The 20,184-nt window shown below is 51.8% G+C and overlaps 1 protein-coding gene across 2 annotated transcripts in view; it reads left to right on the top strand.

Moving 5' to 3' along the window:
- Positions 1 to 18,126, top strand: part of mdfi (MyoD family inhibitor) — a 41,343-nt gene extending 23,217 nt beyond the window's left edge. For both annotated transcript variants that reach the window (XM_035387172.1, XM_035387171.1), the window contains exons 4-5: positions 11,808 to 12,092; positions 15,149 to 18,126. In XM_035387172.1, coding sequence (XP_035243063.1) covers positions 11,808 to 12,092; positions 15,149 to 15,402 — 539 coding nt within the window. In that variant the 3' untranslated portion in view covers positions 15,403 to 18,126. The remainder of the gene's footprint in view (positions 1 to 11,807; positions 12,093 to 15,148) is intronic.
- The last annotated feature ends 2,058 nt before the right edge of the window (positions 18,127 to 20,184 follow it).

Below are 20,184 nucleotides of genomic sequence, written 5' to 3'. Positions count from 1 at the left end.
TGGTGAGGCTGCAGTGTGTTACTGTACGCCTGTGTGTGTGTGTGTGTGTGTGTTTCTGTACGCCTGTGTGTGTGTGTGTGAGTTAGGGTTAGGGATAGGGTTAGGGTTTGAGGTGGGGGGGCAGTAATATCAGGCAGTGTGTGTGTGTGTTGTGGGGGGTGATGTCAGGCAGTGTGTGTGTGTGTGTGTGTGTGTGTGTGCATGTGTGCCCCCCCGTGTGTGTGTGTGTGTGTGTGTGTGTAAGTAGCGCTCCAGTGCACAGTCACTGGCTGTAATGCTGACACATTCCATGCTCCCTTTTATATTTATTTATTTATTGACTTGTTTATTGTTATACGTCCCCAGTGCCCTAACCGTCACTGTAACCGCCTGAATTCACATGATGTGCAGTTTCCTCTGCCTTTAGCAGGGTGGGGGGAGGTGTGGGGGGGACTGAGAAAATGAGCATAAGTACAGCGAGCTGTGAGGTGAGGTTGGGGCTGAGGCCCGGGACGGATCACATGGTAAAAAACAGCGATGGGGCGGGGCTATATAGCGCCCTGCCACGCCGGGCGAACAGCCTTTGAAGCAGCTGTTTAACGAGCTGACTCAGACTGACAGTTACAGGGGAGCAGTAAAACGGTGACTGGGGGGGGGTCTGTCAGCACCCCCCCCCTTCCTGTGTGAGACCCCATATTATCACTCACACGCTTTCTGACGAGGGGGGTCATTTCGCTGTTTGAAAGGGGGGGGGGGGCAGCCCTGGCGCCGGTCCTCCATGTTTAACGCGGCTCGTAAAAGCTTCGCCGTAGCCGCATGCTGATTGCGCAACGCACACGGTGTACTCTGGCTTCCTGTGTTCCTCCAGCGCCCGTAAAGGGGGGAGGGCGGGTGAGGGGTGTTGCATCACCGCGTTTGCGGGGAGCTTCTGGCTCCTCCGGGTCTCTCTCCGCGCTGTGAAGTGAGCGTGCGCTCTGCTCGTCTGAGCGGTTCTGACGCCTGGCGGCAGAGAGCTGGTCTGTTACTCAGCCGCACCTGTTTGGGCTGAGCGCCTCTCCAGGGCGAAACGGGCGAAGGAGCCGAACGGGAGCGCGGTCGCACTCCGAGCACAGATGGCCCGGCGCGGGCTGATGATGTCATCGCAGTTGCACACATCTGGCAGTCTGGGAATGTCTGGAAATGGCTTTCACCTCTGGGTTTCTGATACGGCTTCGCTTAAAAACAGCTGCAGGTTTAAAAAATAAATAATTGTAAGTTAAGAAGTAAAGGTCATACCACAAAGAAAAGCACGGCGTTTGGCGCACATGTAACGCGAACGCGGCCGGCCTGTCTGCTGTGGCTCAGAGTCGCTCGGTGTGTGTGCTGTGGCTCAGAGTCGCTCGGTGTGTGTGCTGTGGCTCAGAGTCGCTCTGTGTGTCGCGGGCTCAGCGCCGCAGAGCTGCTCCCCTCACACACGTGGTCGATGGCGGAGGACCCGCCGTCTGTCCGGAACCTCCCGTAAAAACGCGCGACTGCGTAAATAAAGTTTCATAGAACCACCAGAACCCCTCAGTGGTGGAACACTGTGTTCTGTTCAGTACCTGTGAGTTTGGGAAACAGTTCTGTTCAGTACCTGTGAGTTTGGGAAGCAGTTCTGTTCAGTACCTGTGAGTTTGGGAAACAGTTCTGTTCTGTACCTGTGAGTTTGGGAAGCAGTTCTGTTCCGTACCTGTGAGTTTGGGAAACAGTTCTGTTCAGTACCTGTGAGTTTGGGAAGCAGTTCTGTTCAGTACCTGTGAGTTTGGGAAACAGTTCTGTTCTGTACCTGTGAGTTTGGGAAGCAGTTCTGTTCCGTACCTGTGAGTTTGGGAAACAGTTCTGTTCAGTACCTGTGAGTTTGGGAAACATCTTCACAGATTTAAGGTCATTTTACTCCACTTTTTTAGAATGAGTTATTTTTCTCCCCTTAATATCTTTCTGCTATGACCTTGCATGTTCATTCTCTTGGTCGTACGAAACTCCAACTCCAAAATAACTTCCAGAATTAAGGAACAGCGCCTTTGTGACATCAAAGTGCCGATTCCAGTGTAGTTCGACAGTGTGCTTAACGCTGTGCGTCAGAAATCCCGCGTATGTGCGCTTATTCTCACTGCGGCTTTGATCTGCCGACTTGAGTGACGACATTTGAGATTATTGAGCCGTTTGCTTTCGCCTGACATGATGGATGGATGGATGAAAGATGGATGGATGGATGAAAGATGGAGAAGTGTGACGGCAGCATCCGTACAGGACCCGTCGAGCTGCCACTGAAACGGAAAGCGAACGAGAGACGGGTGGAGTTTCACAGGGTTTCAGAGCGTGAGAGAGAGAGAGAGAGAGAGAGAGAGAGAGGGAGAGAGAGAGAGAGAAACAGAGAGAGAGAGAGAGAGAGAGAGAGAGAGAAACAGAGGGAGGGAGAGAGAGAGAGAGAGAGAGGGATAGAGAGAGAGAAACAGAGGTAGGGAGAGAGAGAGATCATCCCAAACTGGGTCTGTATGTTTCGTTTTCTTTGCAAGTAACAGTATGTTGGGTGTGGTCGTGGATCTGCTTAAACTTTTGTGAGTTGAAGTCATATGTATTACATTTTTGTCTAACGTGTATGTTTAAGTGGACTTTGGAATGACTTGTTCAGTTTGAAAGTAATATGGTAGCAATTTGGGTTTGCCTTTAATTTGATTTATTGTTTTAGTCGTTAAAATGCCACAACTGGCTTGATATGAGGTTCAAGAAGTCAAACATGCTACATGCCACTTTGAAAGTTCCATATTTCACAGTTTGTGCATTAATTTATACTAATATATAAAACTGATGTTTAAAAAAGATCTCAGCTCAGCTCTATGGGGGTGAAAGTTTAGGACTGGCCCGGGACGTTCCTGCCGCTGGGGCAGGACGGCAGTCTGCTGTCTCTCTTTGAGGGGCACGGGCGTTCCCCCCAAATCTGTCTCTGTTCTCTTTGCATGCTTACTCATGACAACCCTCAATTTCATTCAAACTGAATGTGTTTGTTTTTTGTCATGTAAGATCGTTGGCACTGCTGTGTGGTATATGCTAAGCTACACACAGTGTTTAATAAAAATTGTATTTATTAAAGTATTTGAACAAGTTTTTTGGCATACGGAACACGCACTGAATCAGCCAGAGAATCGTCTGCGGGAGCGCTTGGCGTGTCCTGCCGTTTGCGTTCTTGTAGTCCGCTGTGGCGTGAGTCTGATGTGGACACAGGCGGCGCGTGGACACTGCCAGCTGTCAGAACCATAATGCATCTGTGTAAAATTCTGCAGGAATGTGGGATGACGGCCACAGTGAGTCACATCTGTGAGGGGCGGTGCCTCACTGCGCACAGCCGGCCTGGTGTGTCCAAACGCGCAGGCCGCTCTGCAACCTCACAACCTCACCGCAGTATCGATCGGCCATTACAGACCTCCTTTCTTATTGTACCCCCCCCCCCCCTCCCCCCCCCGGTGGCTGGTGCGATTCCCCCCCGAACCCCTGGCCCCCAGCCCCCCCCCCCCCCCCCCCCACGGGGCTGTAATCCGTCTCATTTTCAGCGCTGTCTCTGTGGTTTCCTGTCTGAGCCGCGCTTATTTTATTTACTCTCCTGTCCGCGGGTCGCTCGTCCGGATCAACACCCCACGGGCATCCCATGGAGCCCAGCGGTGTAAACACCTTCAGCCGGACACCGCCGCGGTGCTGTGGATCCTAAACGAAAACCACACCCTGAACAGTGACACTAAACGTGTGTGTTACCCACCTCTGGAAGGTGGTGATTTTTTCACTGGTGGAGAAACCCCTGGGCCTGAGAGAAACCCCCTGAGCCTGAGAGAAACCCCCTGGGCCTGGCGGTAGCTTCTCACTGACAGAATGCCCGCTCTCCTCCACCTGCTCTCCTCCGCCTGTTCTCCTCCGCTCCCTCTCTCCTCCACTCCGCTCCCTCTCTCCTCCTCTCCGCTCCCTCTCTCCGCTCCTCCTGATAGAGCACATCTGTTCCGTCTGGGCGTGGTGTTACCGTGGCGCCCCCCCGACCCCCTTCAGTCGCTCATTATCTCTCCTCGGTGGGGGGGGGGGGCCTGTGGCAGGAAATGAAGCTTCTTTAAAAGCCCCGCGTCCCTGTCGCTACTCTGAAACTCTCTGATTAGGGCTCCCATCGCTCCCATCGCTCCCATCGCCCCAGATTGTCATTGAAATGAGGGCTTGTCGGGGGGGATTAGGACTGATTCGGTCGCCCCCTTCTCGTTTGGGGCGGCCATTCCCTTATTTTGGGGACCCATTTGAAATCTGGCTTTGGTGTTTAAGAAGCATGCCATCGAATCGTCTCTTATCCCTGGTAAATTTGCACGGTAATTTTGCCTAAGCGCATTTTACATATGCATTAGACGCAGCCGTGCGCGCTGCATGCGCCTGGGCTAATGCATTTCCCCGTTCCTCGCACTTATTATCACGCTTTAGATTTGAGCGGCGCGAGCTTTCCCTTTGTGCTTCTGCTCTTGGAGAGATTTTCACAAAATGATTTTTTCTTCTTCTTTTTTTTTTTTTTTTACTGAATCCAGCCGAATCTGCCACACTCTCTTGTGTTAGTGAGTTTTATATATATATTTTTTAATTCCTGCTTTGCTGATTATTTCCCCCCCAGCACATGCTGTTTATCTCCTCCCTGGTTTCTCTGTTTTAAGGTCCTAGTCCAGGGAAGTTCTGTTTTTCTCTCGCTGAGCTTCCCCCTGAGCTCACTCTGCTCTGTGATTGGCAGGTGGGAGTGGCCACACTGACTCACACCCATTAATTACAGAGTTTGGGGGTGGGGGGGGATACAGGAGCTGGTGTGTTGGGATGTGGGACAGTGTTTTGGGGGTGGGGGGGCGTGCAGGGGCTGGTATGTTGGGATGTGGGACAGCGTTTTGGGGGTGGGGGGGCGTGCAGGGGCTAGTATGTTGGGATGTGGGACAGTGTTTTTAGGGGGTGGGGGGTCGGGTGTAGAGGGATATGGGACAGCATTCTGGGGGGGGGGGGCATTGCAGTCATTCAGTGCAGAGGTGAACAGTTAGCAGATTATGACTCACCCCCCCCCCCCCCCCGCTCCCCATGGGCGGTGATCACATGACTGGGGCCTGGCCCGTCTACATAATAATCCCGTCTGTCTGCGGCCAGCCACTCCACACAGAACCTGCTTATTTGGGCTTTTATTCACTCCTTTAACTACCTGCTGGTGAATCACTGTGTCTCTCTGTGTGTGCGCACACACCCACAGATGTACTCTGCCTTTTAAAAACAAAAAAATAGTTTAAAAAATCCTCAGCTTTGGAGACACTTGGAGTTAGAGAATCACACAATTCAAATCCGCCGAAATCCCTAAAACCCCCACCCTCATTCCTCCTCAGTTTCTCCCTGGGACAGGCCGTCTCGGGACGGGGGGCTCGATTTGCAGTGATAAAAATGTTCCTGGGATCACGCGCTCCCAGCCTGGGGGGAGAGAATCAGCCCCTCCCCAAACACAAGGGCTCCATTCTGTACGACCGACCCAGGGCCCACTGCCCCGTGCCCCGTACTCCCTGTTCCCCGTACCCCCTGTTCCCCGTACCCCATGTTCCCCATACCCCCTGTTCCCCGTACCCCATGTTCCCCATACCCCCTGTTTCCCGTACCCCATGTTCCCCGTACCCCCTGTTCCCCATACCCCCTGTTCCCCGTACCCCCTGTTCCCCGTACCCCATGTTCCCCGTACCCCATGTTCCCCATACCCCCTGTTCCCCGTACCCCATGTTCCCCGTACCCCCTGTTCCCCATGCCCCCTGTTCCCCGTACCCCATGTTCCCCGTGCCCCGTGTCCCAGGCCGAGGCTGCCGTAGTTTTGTGCACCACACAGAGCGTTGACCTTTGACCTTGTTGGCCCTGTGCTGTGGAGACGGCAGGCGGGATGCTGGGAAATGAGGCCCGGCCTGTTAGCCAGCTACCCCTGGAGCCCCAAGGGTGCCGACGCCAGCATGTTTACGCCCCGAACACAACCCCCCCCCCCCCCACCCCAAAACAGAGCTTCTCCCAGCTGGACCGAGAAGAGAAGGATAAACTCTGCTCATTCCTCTGTGCTCTATAAAATATTTTGACACCATTTCGCGTTTCTGGGTCCAGCTGGGGGACGACTCGGTGAAATCCGTGTGTAAATCACGCGCTGATTCCGCTGCGTCCTGCTAGCGTGGCTCAACACAACCGGCTCGTGTTTCTCCCGGATACTTTCTCACGACTCTCTCTTCTGGACGGACTGACTTTGATCAGACGCTGCGCTCCTGAGCTTCAGTGACAGAGCTGGAGCAGCTCTGCCTCTCCCAGCTGTCAAGAGCAGACAGGGCTCAGCATTGTTCAGCTTCAGTTGTTCCTAAAGTTCTCCATAACTGTCAGTTATCACATTATTATAACTCAAAAAATGAATTATAGAGTGCACTTGACAAACATTACCCAAAAATGAAAAGACAAATGGGTAAAATAACTGGGAAGGAAAGGTCTGTGGTCTCTGTGAAGCTGTTTCTGAGCCATGGCTGTGGAGTTGTAATTGTTCGCTTTTTTTTCTCCTGGGAAGGAAAAAGGCTGAAGCTGATTTTTAGGGACGGTGTCCGTTTCTGAGGTTTGTGCTTTTTCTGGTGTTGGGCACTGTCTCAGAGCAGCTCTATCTCAGAGCAGCGCTATCTCAGAGCAGCTCTATCTCAGAGCAGCTCTATCTCAGAGCAGCGCTGTCTCAGAGCAGCTCTATCTCAGAGCAGCGCTATCTCAGAGCAGCTCTATCTCAGAGCAGCTCTATCTCAGAGCAGCGCTGTCTCAGAGCAGCAGTATCTCAGAGCAGCAGTATCTCAGAGCAGCAGTATCTCAGAGCAGTACTATCTCAGAGCAGCAGTATCTCAGAGCAGCTCTATCTCAGAGCAGCAGTATCTCAGAGCAGCGCTATCTCAGAGCAGCTCTATCTCAGAGCAGCAGTATCTCAGAGCAGCGCTATCTCAGAGCAGCGCTATCTCAGAGCAGCTCTATCTCAGAGCAGCAGTATCTCAGAGCAGCACTATCTCAGAGCAGCTCTATCTCAGAGCAGCAGTATCTCAGAGCAGCGCTATCTCAGAGCAGCGCTATCTCAGAGCAGCTCTATCTCAGAGCAGCAGTATCTCAGAGCAGCTCTATCTCAGAGCAGCTCTATCTCAGAGCAGCTCTATCTCAGAGCAGCAGTATCTCAGAGCAGCGCTATCTCAGAGCAGCTCTATCTCAGAGCAGCAGTATCTCAGAGCAGCGCTATCTCAGAGCAGCGCTATCTCAGAGCAGCTCTATCTCAGAGCAGCAGTATCTCAGAGCAGCACTATCTCAGAGCAGCGCTATCTCAGAGCAGCGCTATCTCAGAGCAGCGCTATCTCAGAGCAGCAGTATCTCAGAGCAGCGCTATCTCAGAGCAGCACTATCTCAGAGCAGCAGTATCTCAGAGCAGCACTATCTCAGAGCAGCGCTATCTCAGAGCAGCTCTATCTCAGAGCAGCAGTATCTCAGAGCAGCGCTATCTCAGAGCAGCGCTATCTCAGAGCAGCAGTGTCTCAGAGCAGCGCTATCTCAGAGCAGCGCTATCTCAGAGCAGCGCTATCTCAGAGCAGCAGTATCTCAGAGCAGCTCTATCTCAGAGCAGCGCTATCTCAGAGCAGCGGTGTGAGTGGGTCCAGACCACAGCAGGTCTCTGTCTGGGGTGGGGGGGGGGGGTGTGAGCGGGTACAGACCAGAGCAGGTCTCTGTCTGGGGGGGGGGGGGGGGGTGTGAGCGGGTACAGACCACAGCAGGTCTCTGTCTGAGGGGGGGCGGGGGGGTCTGGTAGTTCAGCGTGTTGCCAGGCACAGACATATGGAGCATATGGATGACATACTTCCTGGGTTAGAGACGGCCTCTAATAGGACTGCTTATGCAATGTACAGTTCAGCATGTCTCCCTTTTGAAAATGTTGATCTGTGACTGTAGGAAGAAGACCGGGAACCTCGTCAAAGTGCCCGGCATTTACCTCCGAACCTGCAGCTGTGGAATTAGTCCGGTTCTCTATCTGACAGGCGGGGGAAATACTCTGCGTGAAATATCAGCAAAGGAATCTTTTTTCTTGTTTTTTCTTTTTGTTTTTTGCAGTGGGTGCTTCATGCACCTGGCTATGTTTGAGGGGGTGGGGGGAATTATTAAACTTGTAATTTTGCTTGGAAAAAAAAAACATAAAACAAAGCAATCCAACGCGAACCATTTAGGAAGGATTTCTGTTAGGGGGTGGGGCTTCCTGGTTATTGATGTGCTGTTGTCAGTGACAGGCTGAATTGGGAGGTAGTCGGGTATTCATTAGCATATAATAAAAAGATATTAACATACATTAGCATATATTAGAATGCGGTATGGAGATGGGCTGGCGTTGCTGTAGGTGATATAATCTGGAAAAGAGACTCTTTTCAGCGTCACGAGTGCCACCAGACCGACTGTTAGTGTCTTACTGACCGCTTACGAAAGACGCCAAAGTTTGTTTAGAAATATGGGGCACATTTGGTCAAACACTGAAACTTCTGTTTTGATAATTACTTAATATTCAGGGTCTGAGCTTATTACAAATGAAAGAAAATAGATTTAATTTCATGCAGTATGAATTGAAATATTATATTTTTTGCCATTTAGCAGGAACATACACGTATTACATTCTGGTAAATATACCAGATATATATATATATATATATATATATATACCATATATATATATATATATATCTGTTTATGTGTATTTCTCAGGTTCCGGTTAACTTCCTTTGTTAAGGGAGCACTGACAGCACCCCAGGTGGGAATCGAACCCACAACCTTTGAAAGTCAAAGTTCAAAGGTCCTTTGTGTCTTTCTTTGTTTACTTTTCCAATTCTCACAAATGAGGGAATTGTAAGTCTGGTAATTGCTTCGCTGAAGCGATCACTGATGTAGACTGCTGTTGAGGCAGAAGTCAGTGACACAGTAATAAAAAAAAAGTCATTTTTCTCCTATTATTGCCTTTTAAGATCAGTTGTGCTGCCCCTCCTGAAACTCCATGGGGGAAGCGGGGAGGCGGGGTGTTGGGGGGTGGGGGTGAACAGAAACTTTACTTTTCCCTTTTTTACGCTTGATTCCTGTGTGTCTTTTCCATCAGTGTTCTGTCTCTGAGCTGCGAGGCAGCTGCCAATCAGAAGGCAGAGACAGGCGTAAATTTGCATATACTCAGGAGACCGCGTCTCCTCCTCCTCTCCTCTCCGGCAGGATCCTAACACTCGCTTCCTGGGCCCCTCGTGTCTCAGCTTAAGAACAAGGAGGCAGTAAAGGTGAAATATAATGGGGGAAAAGTATTACTGAACTAAATCAGAGAACCCTTTGGAGACGTACCCAAACGCACCTCAGCGGCTCGGAGAAAGGGATCGACGCATCAGCAGGAGAGGAGGAGGAGGAGGAGGAGAAGGAGGAGGCGCTGGTTTTCCCCGTCAGGCTCAGAACTTCCTGAATGGCTCTGTAATGCCACACAGATCGCAACACGTCCTCCATTTTGTCAAAAAAAAGAAAGAAAAAAAAGCGGGAACCTTGACAGTGAGAGAGTGAGAACGTTTACCAGTAGATTTAGACGATGTTGGCGGGAGCTAAACGCGCTCGAAAGGCACGGGACGTTTCTGCTCTTTACCCAGAGCGCATCTGGAGCGGCGTTTTTAAAAACGCCGGACAGAGAAGGATGATGTTATTGAATAACAGTCCAACGGTTGCCGAGCGACCCCACGTGTGACCCAAAAATAATAATTCTACACAATAAGTCTACCTGTCTCTCAGCTATTATCTCATATATATATATATATGTGTGTGTTTATGGCCAGTCATGTTCCATTATGGTCTCACCGTCTGTACAGAGGCGTGTCTCTTTTTTTGGCAGACGCTTCATCTTGCACAACGAAACCGTGTTTTCCTGCAGTTATCATCCAGATTTACTCAAATGTGTTGGAAAGCGTGCGCACTGGTCACAAAAATATTTCCCTCCGCAGGACGAGGACGTTAGAAACGACGGCGCGGGCAGACCGTATTTATCTCACCTGGGTGGAAGGTGTGCTCCTCCCGCGCGTTTCTCGCGTCCGTCGTAATGAGAGTTTCGTAGCCCCGGGGAGCGACACCATGCCAAGATCAGCTCCTGGAGCAGCTTTCAGAGCAACACTAGAACATTCTGTGGGCTGTGAAGTCACAGGGAGCTGCAGTCTGAGCTTCACAGGGAGCTGCAGTCTGAGCTTCACAGGGAGCTGCAGTCTGAGCTTCACAGTCTGAGCTTCACAGAGAACCGCAGTCTGAGCTTCACAGTCTGAGCTTCACAGAGCCACGTTTGGGTGGAGTCCATCTCCAGCCGAGAGTTCATCCATAACTTTAATAAAATCATAAATACAGGACTGCAGTCACCATCTGACAAAACTTTACACTGCTGCTGCCTCTCTCAGCCAGAAAGAAGAGGAAAAAACACCTGGTTTGATTTGCAGCAGGAATCAGTGCTGCTGTGAATCTGCATTAGCTTTTAGTGCATAGCTGCACCCGCTTATTAGGCATGGAGTTAATACGCTGTTGATTTTTTATCATTTTCAGCTCTACCTGTGTTTAGAAAGGACTTCATGGTTTGAGGCCCACAACTCACTCTCCCAAATCTGCTTCCCTTTAAGGAAAGAGTGTGAGTGAGAGAGAGTGTGTGAGAGTGTGTGTGAAAGAGAGAGAGAGTGAGTGAGAGTGTGAGTGAAAGAGAGAGAGAGTGAGTGAATGAAAGAGGAAAAGAGTGAGTTAAAGAGAGAGAGAGAAAGAGTGAGTGAGAGAGGGTGTGTGAGAATGTGTGAAAGAGAGAGAGAGTGAGTGAGAGTGTGAGTGAAAGAGAGAAAGAGTGAGTGAGAGTGAGAGTGAAAGAGAGAAAGAGTGTGAGCGAGAGAGGGAAAGAGAGAAGGAGCGTGTGAGTGAAAGAGAGAGAGTGAGTGAGAGTGTGAGTGAAAGAGAGAAAGAGTGAGTGAGAGTGAGAGTGAAAGAGAGAAAGAGTGTGAGCAAGAGAGGGCAAGAGAGAAGGAGCGTGTGTAGAGAGAAATGGGGAGCGCGCTGGCGGAAGGATAAAGGAAAGCGCACAGCGTCGACTCCACCGCGTCGTTACTTAACCGTCTAGACGTGCGGGGTCGCCGTGGGGCTCCTGGAAGCAGATTTTGTAAACATGTGGCCCGTCCCATCAGGACCCCCTCCCCGCTGACTCCCAGCGCCTTTCCCAGAAACCGCCGGCCTGATTTAGGGTGAATGTGCGCTTATTTCAGCAGACCTGGCCCCTCATTTCAGCAGACCTGGCCCCTCATTTCAGCAGACCTGGCCCCTCATTTCAGCAGACCTGGCCCCTCATTTCAGCAGACCTGGCCCCTCATTTCAGCAGACCTGGCCTCAGCTTTGCTCCGCTGCCGTGAACTCGCTGTTTTACTCATAAAGGCCGAGTTTAGGGTGTGAAGACTTTACCAGTCTTCAGTGCTTATTTATTCTGTTGTTCTTTTGACACTTTCTTACCTGAAGTGGGACTGATAAGACAGCATAGCTCTTACTCAGTAAAGACTGAATTTACTCAAACACAAAAGCCTCTCCACTTTCCTGTGTTCAGAAAGTTAACCAAATAACTTTTTTGTATTGGTTTATTGGACGCACCCAACACAGCACGGCTGAGCGTGGTGATGTCTGCTCCAGGTCTGGTCTTTCTCAGGTAGAATCAGAGAGCTGAAATGTGTGTGTGCGGGACGCTGAAGATGTCTGCTCTTTGTGTTTTTGTTTTTAATCTGCAGGTCAGCCCCAGGCCCGATCGACCCCTCTGGTCCTCCCGCTGGACAGCTCGTCAGATTCGACCAGCCTGCTACAGAACGGGGTGGGGTGCCCCCCCCCGCAGCCGAACGGGGTGAGGAACGGTGGAACCCGCACCCCCCCGCTCGCCGGACCCCCCCCGCGCCCCGCCTCGCAGAAGAACCCGCGCAAGCTGCAGTCCAACCCGTCAATCACCAGTCACATGAGCAAGAAGAGCAAGAGCAGCTCCAAATCGGGGGGGTCGCAGATCCCCAACGAAGCGCGGGACGGTGAGTGCTTTAGGTTCCCCCCCCCCCCCCTCCGAGGCGGGACGGTGAGTGTCAGGGGGTTGTGCAGTAGGCTGTGCAGTGGGCTGTGCAGTGGGGTTGTGCAGTAGGTTGTGCAGTAGTTTGTGCAGTAGGTTGTGCAGTGGGGTAGTGCAGTAGGTTGTGCAGTGGGGTAGTGCAGTGGGGTAGTGCAGTAGGTTGTGCAGTGGGGTAGTGCAGTGGGGTAGTGCAGTAGGTTGTGCAGTGGGGTAGTGCAGTAGGCTGTGCAGTGGGCTGTGCAGTGGGGTTGTGCAGTGGGGTAGTGCAGTAGGTTGTGCAGTGGGGTAGTGCAGTAGGTTGTGCAGTGGGGTAGTGCAGTAGGTTGTGCAGTAGGTTGTGCAGTAGGTTGTGCAGTGGGGTAGTGCAGTAGGTTGTGCAGTGGGGTTGTGCAGTAGGTTGTGCAGTGGGGCTGTGCAGTAGGTTGTGCAGTGGGGTTGTGCAGTGGGCTGTGCAGTGGGGTTGTGCAGTGGGGTAGTGCAGTAGGTTGTGCAGTGGGGTAGTGCAGTGGGGTAGTGCAGTAGGTTGTGCAGTGGGGTAGTGCAGTAGGCTGTGCAGTGGGCTGTGCAGTGGGGTAGTGCAGTAGGCTGTGCAGTGGGCTGTGCAGTGGGGTTGTGCAGTGGGGTAGTGCAGTGGGGTTGTGCAGTGGGGTTGTGCAGTGGGGTAGTGCAGTAGGTTGTGCAGTGGGGTTGTGCAGTAGGCTGTGCAGTGGGCTGTGCAGTGGGGTTGTGCAGTGGGGTAGTGCAGTAGGCTGTGCAGTGGGCTGTGCAGTGGGGTAGTGCAGTAGGTTGTGCAGTGGGGTTGTGCAGTGGGGTTGTGCAGTGGGGTTGTGCAGTGGGGTTGTGCAGTGGGGTAGTGCAGTAGGTTGTGCAGTGGGGTAGTGCAGTAGGTTGTGCAGTGGGGTAGTGCAGTAGGTTGTGCAGTAGGTTGTGCAGTGGGGTAGTGCAGTAGGTTGTGCAGTAGGTTGTGCAGTGGGGTAGTGCAGTGGGGTTGTGCAGTAGGTTGTGCAGTGGGGTTGTTCAGTGGGGTTGTGCAGTGGGGTTGTGCAGTGGGGTTGTGCAGTAGGTTGTGCAGTAGGTTGTGCAGTGGGCTGTGCAGTGGGGTTGTGCAGTGGGGTAGTGCAGTGGGGTTGTGCAGTAGGTTGTGCAGTGGGGTTGTGCAGTAGGTTGTGCAGTGGGCTGTGCAGTGGGGTTGTGCAGTAGGTTGTGCAGTAGGTTGTGCAGTGGGGTTGTGCAGTGGGGTTGTGCAGTAGGTTGTGCAGTAGGTTGTGCAGTGGGGTTGTGCAGTGGGGTTGTGCAGTAGGTAGTGCAGTGGGGTTGTGCAGTAGGTTGTGCAGTGAGGTAGGGCAGTGGGGTTGTGCAGTGGGGTTGTGCAGTAGGTTGTGCAGTGGGGTAGCGCAGTAGGTTGTGCAGTGGGGTTGCGCAGTAGGTTGTGCAGTGGGGTTGTGCAGTAGGTTGTGCAGTGGGGTAGCGCAGTAGGTTGTGCAGTGGGGTTGTGCAGTAGGTTGTGCAGTGGGGTTGTGCAGTGGGGTTGTGCAGTGGGGTTGTGCAGTAGGTTGTGCAGTGGGCTGTGCAGTGGGGTAGTGCAGTGGGGTTGTGCAGTAGGTTGTGCAGTAGGTTGTGCAGTGGGGTTGTGCAGTAGGTTGTGCAGTAGGTTGTGCAGTAGGTTGTGCAGTAGGTTGTGCGGTGGGGTTGTGCAGTGGGGTTGTGCAGTGGGGTTGTGCAGTAGGTTGTGCAGTAGGTTGTGCAGTAGTTTGTGCAGTAGGTTGTGCAGTGGGGTTGTGCAGTGGGGTTGTGCAGTGGGGTAGTGCAGTGGGGTTGTGCAGTAGGTTGTGCAGTAGGTTGTGCAGTGGGGTTGTGCAGTAGGTTGTGCAGTGGGGTAGTGCAGTAGGTTGTGCAGTGGGGTAGTGCAGTAGGTTGTGCAGTGGGGTTGTGCAGTAGGTTGTGCAGTGGGGTAGTGCAGTGGGGTTGTGCAGTAGGTTGTGCAGTGGGCACTGCAGTGGGTAGAATGTGGAACTGGAATCACTGGGAGAATCTCCTGCTGGCCACGCTGATGGCCTGGTCTGAAAGACAGGCAGGGAGGGGCCAGATACGCCGCCATCGCTCCCGTACGACCCCTCCGGCACAGCTCAGTTCTCCCCGCTATCAGATGGACTCGTTAGCCTGGACCCCCAGAGGGGAGCGTCTGGTCTCGCTCAGAACAGAGTGGGCACGCAAAGCAGCTCAGCTCAGCACAGATAAAACACCAAAAACAGGAGACTCCTTTCATTTCGTTCCAAGAGGAGTTTGATAGCTGCCTGAACCCTCGGAATGCTGACTCCATCTTTACACCCCGCTCAGCTGCCAAGAAGTTATTCTGTCCTGTTAAATCGCACACACACTGTTCCCATCATGCAGATTCAGCTCTTGGTAAACCTGTAATCTCCTTTAGCTTTCTCTTATTTATTACCCACGTAGCCTCGTCCAGGGGAACTTAGAGGGATGACACGCGATCCGTTATACTGAGGGATGTTCAGTGAGGTTGTGCAGGCAGAGCACAGCCACACGATCCTCTGGTTACAAACCCGAGGCCCAGGGCACTTAATCAGAGTGGCCACAGAGAGCAGAGTCAGAGCTGCGTTTAGCAGCGAAACTTCGCCGGCGCTGCCACGTACCCTGTGATGTATGAGGGAGATTAATTCCACTTTAACAATAAGAAAATGTTAATGAGCCAGGAATGGGAGTGTAGCGACTGCTGTCCCTGAGGTGTGTGTGCGTGCGTGCGTGTGTGTGTGTGTCTGTATGTCTGTGTGTCTGTGTGTGCGTGTGTGTGTATGCGTGCGTGCGTGCGTGTGTGTGTGTGTGTACGTGATGTGTGTGTGCGTGTGTGTGCATGCGTGCGTGCGTGCGTGTGTGTGTGTGTGCGTGCGTGCGTGTGTGTGTGTGTGTGTGTCTGTGTGTCTGTGTGTGTGTATGCGTGCGTGCGTGTGTGTGTGTCTCTGTCTCTGTGTGTGTGATGTGTGTGTGCCTCTCTCTCCCCTGCAGACTGCTGTGTGCACTGCATCCTGGCCTGCCTGTTCTGTGAGTTCCTGACTCTGTGCAACATCGTTCTGGACTGCGCCTCCTGCGGCTCCTGCGCCTCCGCGGACTCCTGCTTCTGCTGCTGCTGCGCCTCGGAGGAGTGCGGCGACTGCGACCTGCCCTGCGACATGGACTGCGGCATCATCGACGCGTGCTGCGAGTCCGCAGACTGCCTGGAGATCTGCATGGAGTGCTGCGGCCTCTGCTTCTCCTCCTGATTGGCCCGCGCGCTCGGAGGCGAAGACCAGAGGGGCCGCTCTCATTGGCTACCCAAGCCTTGCTTGCTGGAGAACGGAGGAGTTGAGACGGGAAAGGTGGGAGAGGGGGCGTGGCCACTCCTTGGATCAGAGACCGCTGGCTGCCCAATCAGAAAGTCTGGCTGTTGCTCCGCCCTGGGATGGTGCCGTACAGACCCGCTAATCGAGATGGCGCTCTGTGTTTGTGTCGCTCCGTCTGACTGGTCGCTCTGCGTGAGACGGGCAGTCTTCCTGCCCGGGGGGGGGGGGTAACTCCCCCTGACCCTCGCGAGCCACGCTTCAGTACTGTCTCCTGCCCGGTCCTATTAGACCGTAGCCGAGCTGCCGATGGCCAGGTGAGAACACGCTGCATCGCCTCGCGGATGCCACGGGATGTCACCATGGCAACTTAAGCAATAGGTAATACTGCATTTAACAGGGTGTCTGTATTTCTGTAGATATTAAAAGCCGGCCAGGACAGAGGGGGAAAAATATATATATCTAAGTAGAACTTTGGTAATGTCTGTGGGTAATAGTCCTTCAGTGTAATACGGACTGTTTGCTTCTTCACAATAAGAACAGAGGAAGGAGCTGGCCCTGGGGGTGTTCTCCTGGGAGTACCCCCCCCCCCCTCGCTCTGGGTTCTCAGAACGGGTGTGAGGGTCAGAGGCCTGTCCTGCACAGTCACAGGAGGTCTGGGGAGGCCGTCAACAAAAACGTCAACAGAACCGGACTGAGCAAAGACTTGTGGCAGTGCATGGTGGGGTATGATAGATGTGTATATTTAATGTGTGTTTTCTGTCATATCGGTGTTTACTGATGCGTCATGCGTAAAGATGTGAAGAAGGGAGCCTCTTTCCTGTACGTCCAAGGCTCCCTGTCCCGTGACATTTCTCAGATCTTAATTGTACATTTTTAGTCTGACTGTCTTATTTTCTGTGATGCTGGAAACGGTGTGTGACGCGGTGTCGGTGGGCTGGAGACCGGAAGAATGTGGTGTGTGTGTGTGTCACTCCATCGTGAACTCAGTCTGGGTGTGTTTGGTAGTGAGGGTGTGCGGTACCTGTGTGTGTGTCACTCTGTGTGTTTGGTAGTGAGGGTGTGCGGTACCTGTGCGTGTGTCACTCGGTGTGTTTGGTAGTGAGGGTGTGCGGTACCTGTGTGTGTGTCACTCGGTGTGTTTGGTAGTGAGGGTGTGCGGTACCTGTGTGTGTGTCACTCGGTGTGTTTGGTAGTGAGGGTGTGCGGTACCTGTGTGTGTGTCACTCGGTGTGTTTGGTAGTGAGGGTGTGCGGTACCTGTGTGTGTGTCACTCGGTGTGTTTGGTAGTGAGGGTGTGCGGTACCTGTGTGTGTGTCACTCGGTGTGTTTGGTAGTGAGGGTGTGCGGTACCTGTGTGTGTGTTCAGGCATCCGTCTGTCTGTTACGAATACCTTCACTGCTGGAAACTGTAGAAAGCAGACGAGTGGTTTCATGGGAGAAACCGTTTGGTTGGTCCAGCAGCTTTGCAGTGGCCATGGGCTCGGTGCTTGCTTGGCATGCTGGGTAGCTGGGTTTCTCCTGGTTTCATTTTACAGTAAACGTTAGGACTCGTTTTTGAGCTCATGCTGATCCATACGTGGCTACTAATTAAAATCTCTGTGATTAGCAGTAGAAAAAGCCTTTCAGAGAAACATTCCCGACGCACTTCACATTCTGTCCACAGCACAGTGAAACACCACAGAGCAGAGTTCTCCAGAGCGATCTGTGTAGACCTGTACGTCTCTGTTATGAGTACAATGTGACGCTAGCTTCTTATTGTCAGTTCTTGATTCTGATGTCACCACGACAAAGAACAGGAAATGGAACACAACGCAATTTCCCTTCATTGTTACTGCTGGTTGTTCAGCGGCAAAGGATCATGGGAAAAACCACCCCGCAGGTGCGTTAAGGCACAAGCTTTTCAGATGACAGTACAATGGTGTACAGGGACAATGGTGGCTACACTAGCTAGCATGTACATTCTTCATCTCAACTGTCCATTCAAACAAATAGAGAACAATTATCCACAATCAAACGGATGGAGTTTTCCGTTTCTTTTCTCAAACACAAAATTGAAAAATAAAATGGTAAAATGCATCAAACTATATCAATATATCAAAATATTATTACTTACACTCATCTTTGAAGAAATAAAACAGAACACTGCAAAAATGTAAGGTTTTATGATTAGAGATCAAGCTTACGTAACAGAGGTCACAATCACTGGGCCTCACGTTGGAACACTGTATTTTCTTGCTTGAGAAAGGTACACCATAATCACCAGTCCTTACTGAGAAATCTGACCCAGACTGCTTAATAGAGTGAAGAATCAGACTGCTTAATGGAGAGAAGATCAGATTCGTTAGGAGCACTGCTGCTCGTACCTGCTGTACTGATTGATCAGAGTACTGTATTGATTTAAAACAAAGAAAGATTTTAGCCTCTGATAATTCTTTCATACTTTGAACTGGAAAAACTGAACAAAGAAAAAGCCAAAGAGCTTTTTGGATTCCTATGCAATTCTCCAAACTGAAACTCCTGTGGTTCATGACCATTTCAGACTTGTGTTTTTTTTTTGTTAAATCTTGTTTTAACAATTACAAGTAAAACATGCATAAACGAACAAAGTAGAAAAGGCTGTGGATCCTTTTGTATTTTCTGGAATAAAGCTGCATTTTAAAATCACTTCTGGGTTTGTTGTAATTTGGGGAGGAGGAGATGTGATCACAAGCTAAAAATAAGGAAAGTGCTTCAACAGAAAGTACGATACTAAGCAAACACCAAAACCTCTCAATCCAGTAATATCATAACTAATACCTGCAGTAGAAATCAATATCAATATCATGATACATTTCCCTGTGCTTTTGCAGTGGATTTTAACACTTTATTCAGACTGAAAGGAACCCGTCAGGTTGTGAGTTGATTCCTTCGTTGCTCATCTCCTCTCCTGCTTGTGCATTGGAGCGTGTCGCTCAGCACCTGATTGAAGGCCTGTAGGCTCCCTCAGTCCATAACTGACATGTAGCACACCCCCCGTCTCCCCAGCCCAAAATGTGTCCAGCTCGCCCCCTTGTACCCGTCCCCCGTCCTCCTCGGCTGACCTGACAGCAGTAGAGCCGCCGTCGCTGTCCTCTTCGTCTGTCCTATAATTAAGAAGAGTACAGACAAGCAGACGGAGGTCCTCTATAGCATGTGCTGTCGTCTGCGGATATGTCTCCTCCGTGCTGCGCTCACAGTGATGTGCTCACAGTGATGCGCTCACAGTGATGCGCTCACAGTGATGCGCTCACAGTGATGCGCTCACAGTGATGCGCTCACAGTGATGTGCTCACAGTGATGCGCTCACAGTGATGCGCTCACAGTGATGCGCTCACAGTGATGTGCTCACAGTGATGCGCTCACAGTGCTGCGCTCACAGTGCTGCGCTCACAGTGCTGCGCTCACAGTGATGTGCTCACAGTGATGCGCTCACAGTGCTGCGCTCACAGTGATGCGCTCACAGTGATGTGCTCACAGTGATGTGCTCATTCCGTGTGATCAGTGCGCTCTGTCTGCTGGCAGACAGCTGAAATCCACCCTGAGCTAATCTACGCTTGCTGCCCCACTGAGTTGCCAAAAAAAAAAAAAAATTTAATTAGTGTCCAATATCCGTGTGTTATTTTTCTCTGAAACACAGACGTAAATACAGATCAATTTCTGCTCACTTCCCAACCAATAAATCCCCCGTAGGATCTAATTATTTTCCATTTCAGTCGTTTATCAGACGCTCCGATTCAGAGCCACTTACACAGATTACATCTTTACCCACAATCCCCTCACACGGCTGGTCACTTACTGGAGCCGTTCAAGCGTCTGGCTCACAGGTACAACGGCAGTGCCTCACCTGGGAATCGAACCTGAAACCTCAGAGTGACACGCCCAGTTCCCTAATTTGTTACGCCGCCCCGCCAACCCACAAGGCTTTTCCAACAATCCCATAATGACCGTCCCTTAGCAGCAGAGCACAAGAGAGAGAAAAACATCATTCTGATTTTGAGCGGAATAGCGCAACAAATTTTACAGATTTTCTAAAGGTCTGCCAAAATTTTTGAGAAAAAAAATGGGGCCTTTTTCGGGCCTGGCAGTCCTGCAGGGAGTGGGACCTCCTCTCTGTTGGGTTTACAGGATTACAGTTTACTGCTTCTGGACGCTGCGGCCCTTCCGAAACCAACCCATAGACCCCGCGCCTGAACAGCACTGAGGCCTGAGACCGTCTCGGCACTCCGGGTGCGACGACTCACCCTGCCCCCCCCCCTCCCCCCCCTCCCCCTCTCCCCCTCCCGCCACCCCCTCCCCCCCTCCCCACCGCCCTCCCTGGCTTGAGGTTCTCTTGCGGCCCCGTTCCAAAGGTCGAGGACAACAAATTTACTGTTCCCGCCACGGGCCGCTGAAACGCTGGCCGCTCTCCCCCCCACCCTCCCCCCCCCCGCCCCCCCCCCCCCGCGGGAACAGAGCGCCGATTCACGTCGGCCTGGAGACACGCGATCGGGAGAACAGACCTGCATCTCATATTCACTGCACTGACATCTGCAACTGTTTTCAGGAAGCTTGCTGAACTGTTTTTCTTTTTTTCTTTTTTTTTTTTTAGACACCCCCCCCCGGCCCCCCCACCACCACCACCACTACCATGAATCTCTCCCTCGTCCTTTAGAATCTCTTACACATGCCATACGAAACTGAGGGAAAATACCTATTGAATATTAA

Source organism: Anguilla anguilla, chromosome 13, assembly GCF_013347855.1.
Source record: "Anguilla anguilla isolate fAngAng1 chromosome 13, fAngAng1.pri, whole genome shotgun sequence".
Taxonomy (NCBI): Eukaryota; Metazoa; Chordata; class Actinopteri; order Anguilliformes; family Anguillidae; genus Anguilla; species Anguilla anguilla.
The sequence above is the reverse complement of the archived record's forward strand: the minus strand, read 5'-3'. Positions and strand labels throughout refer to the sequence as shown.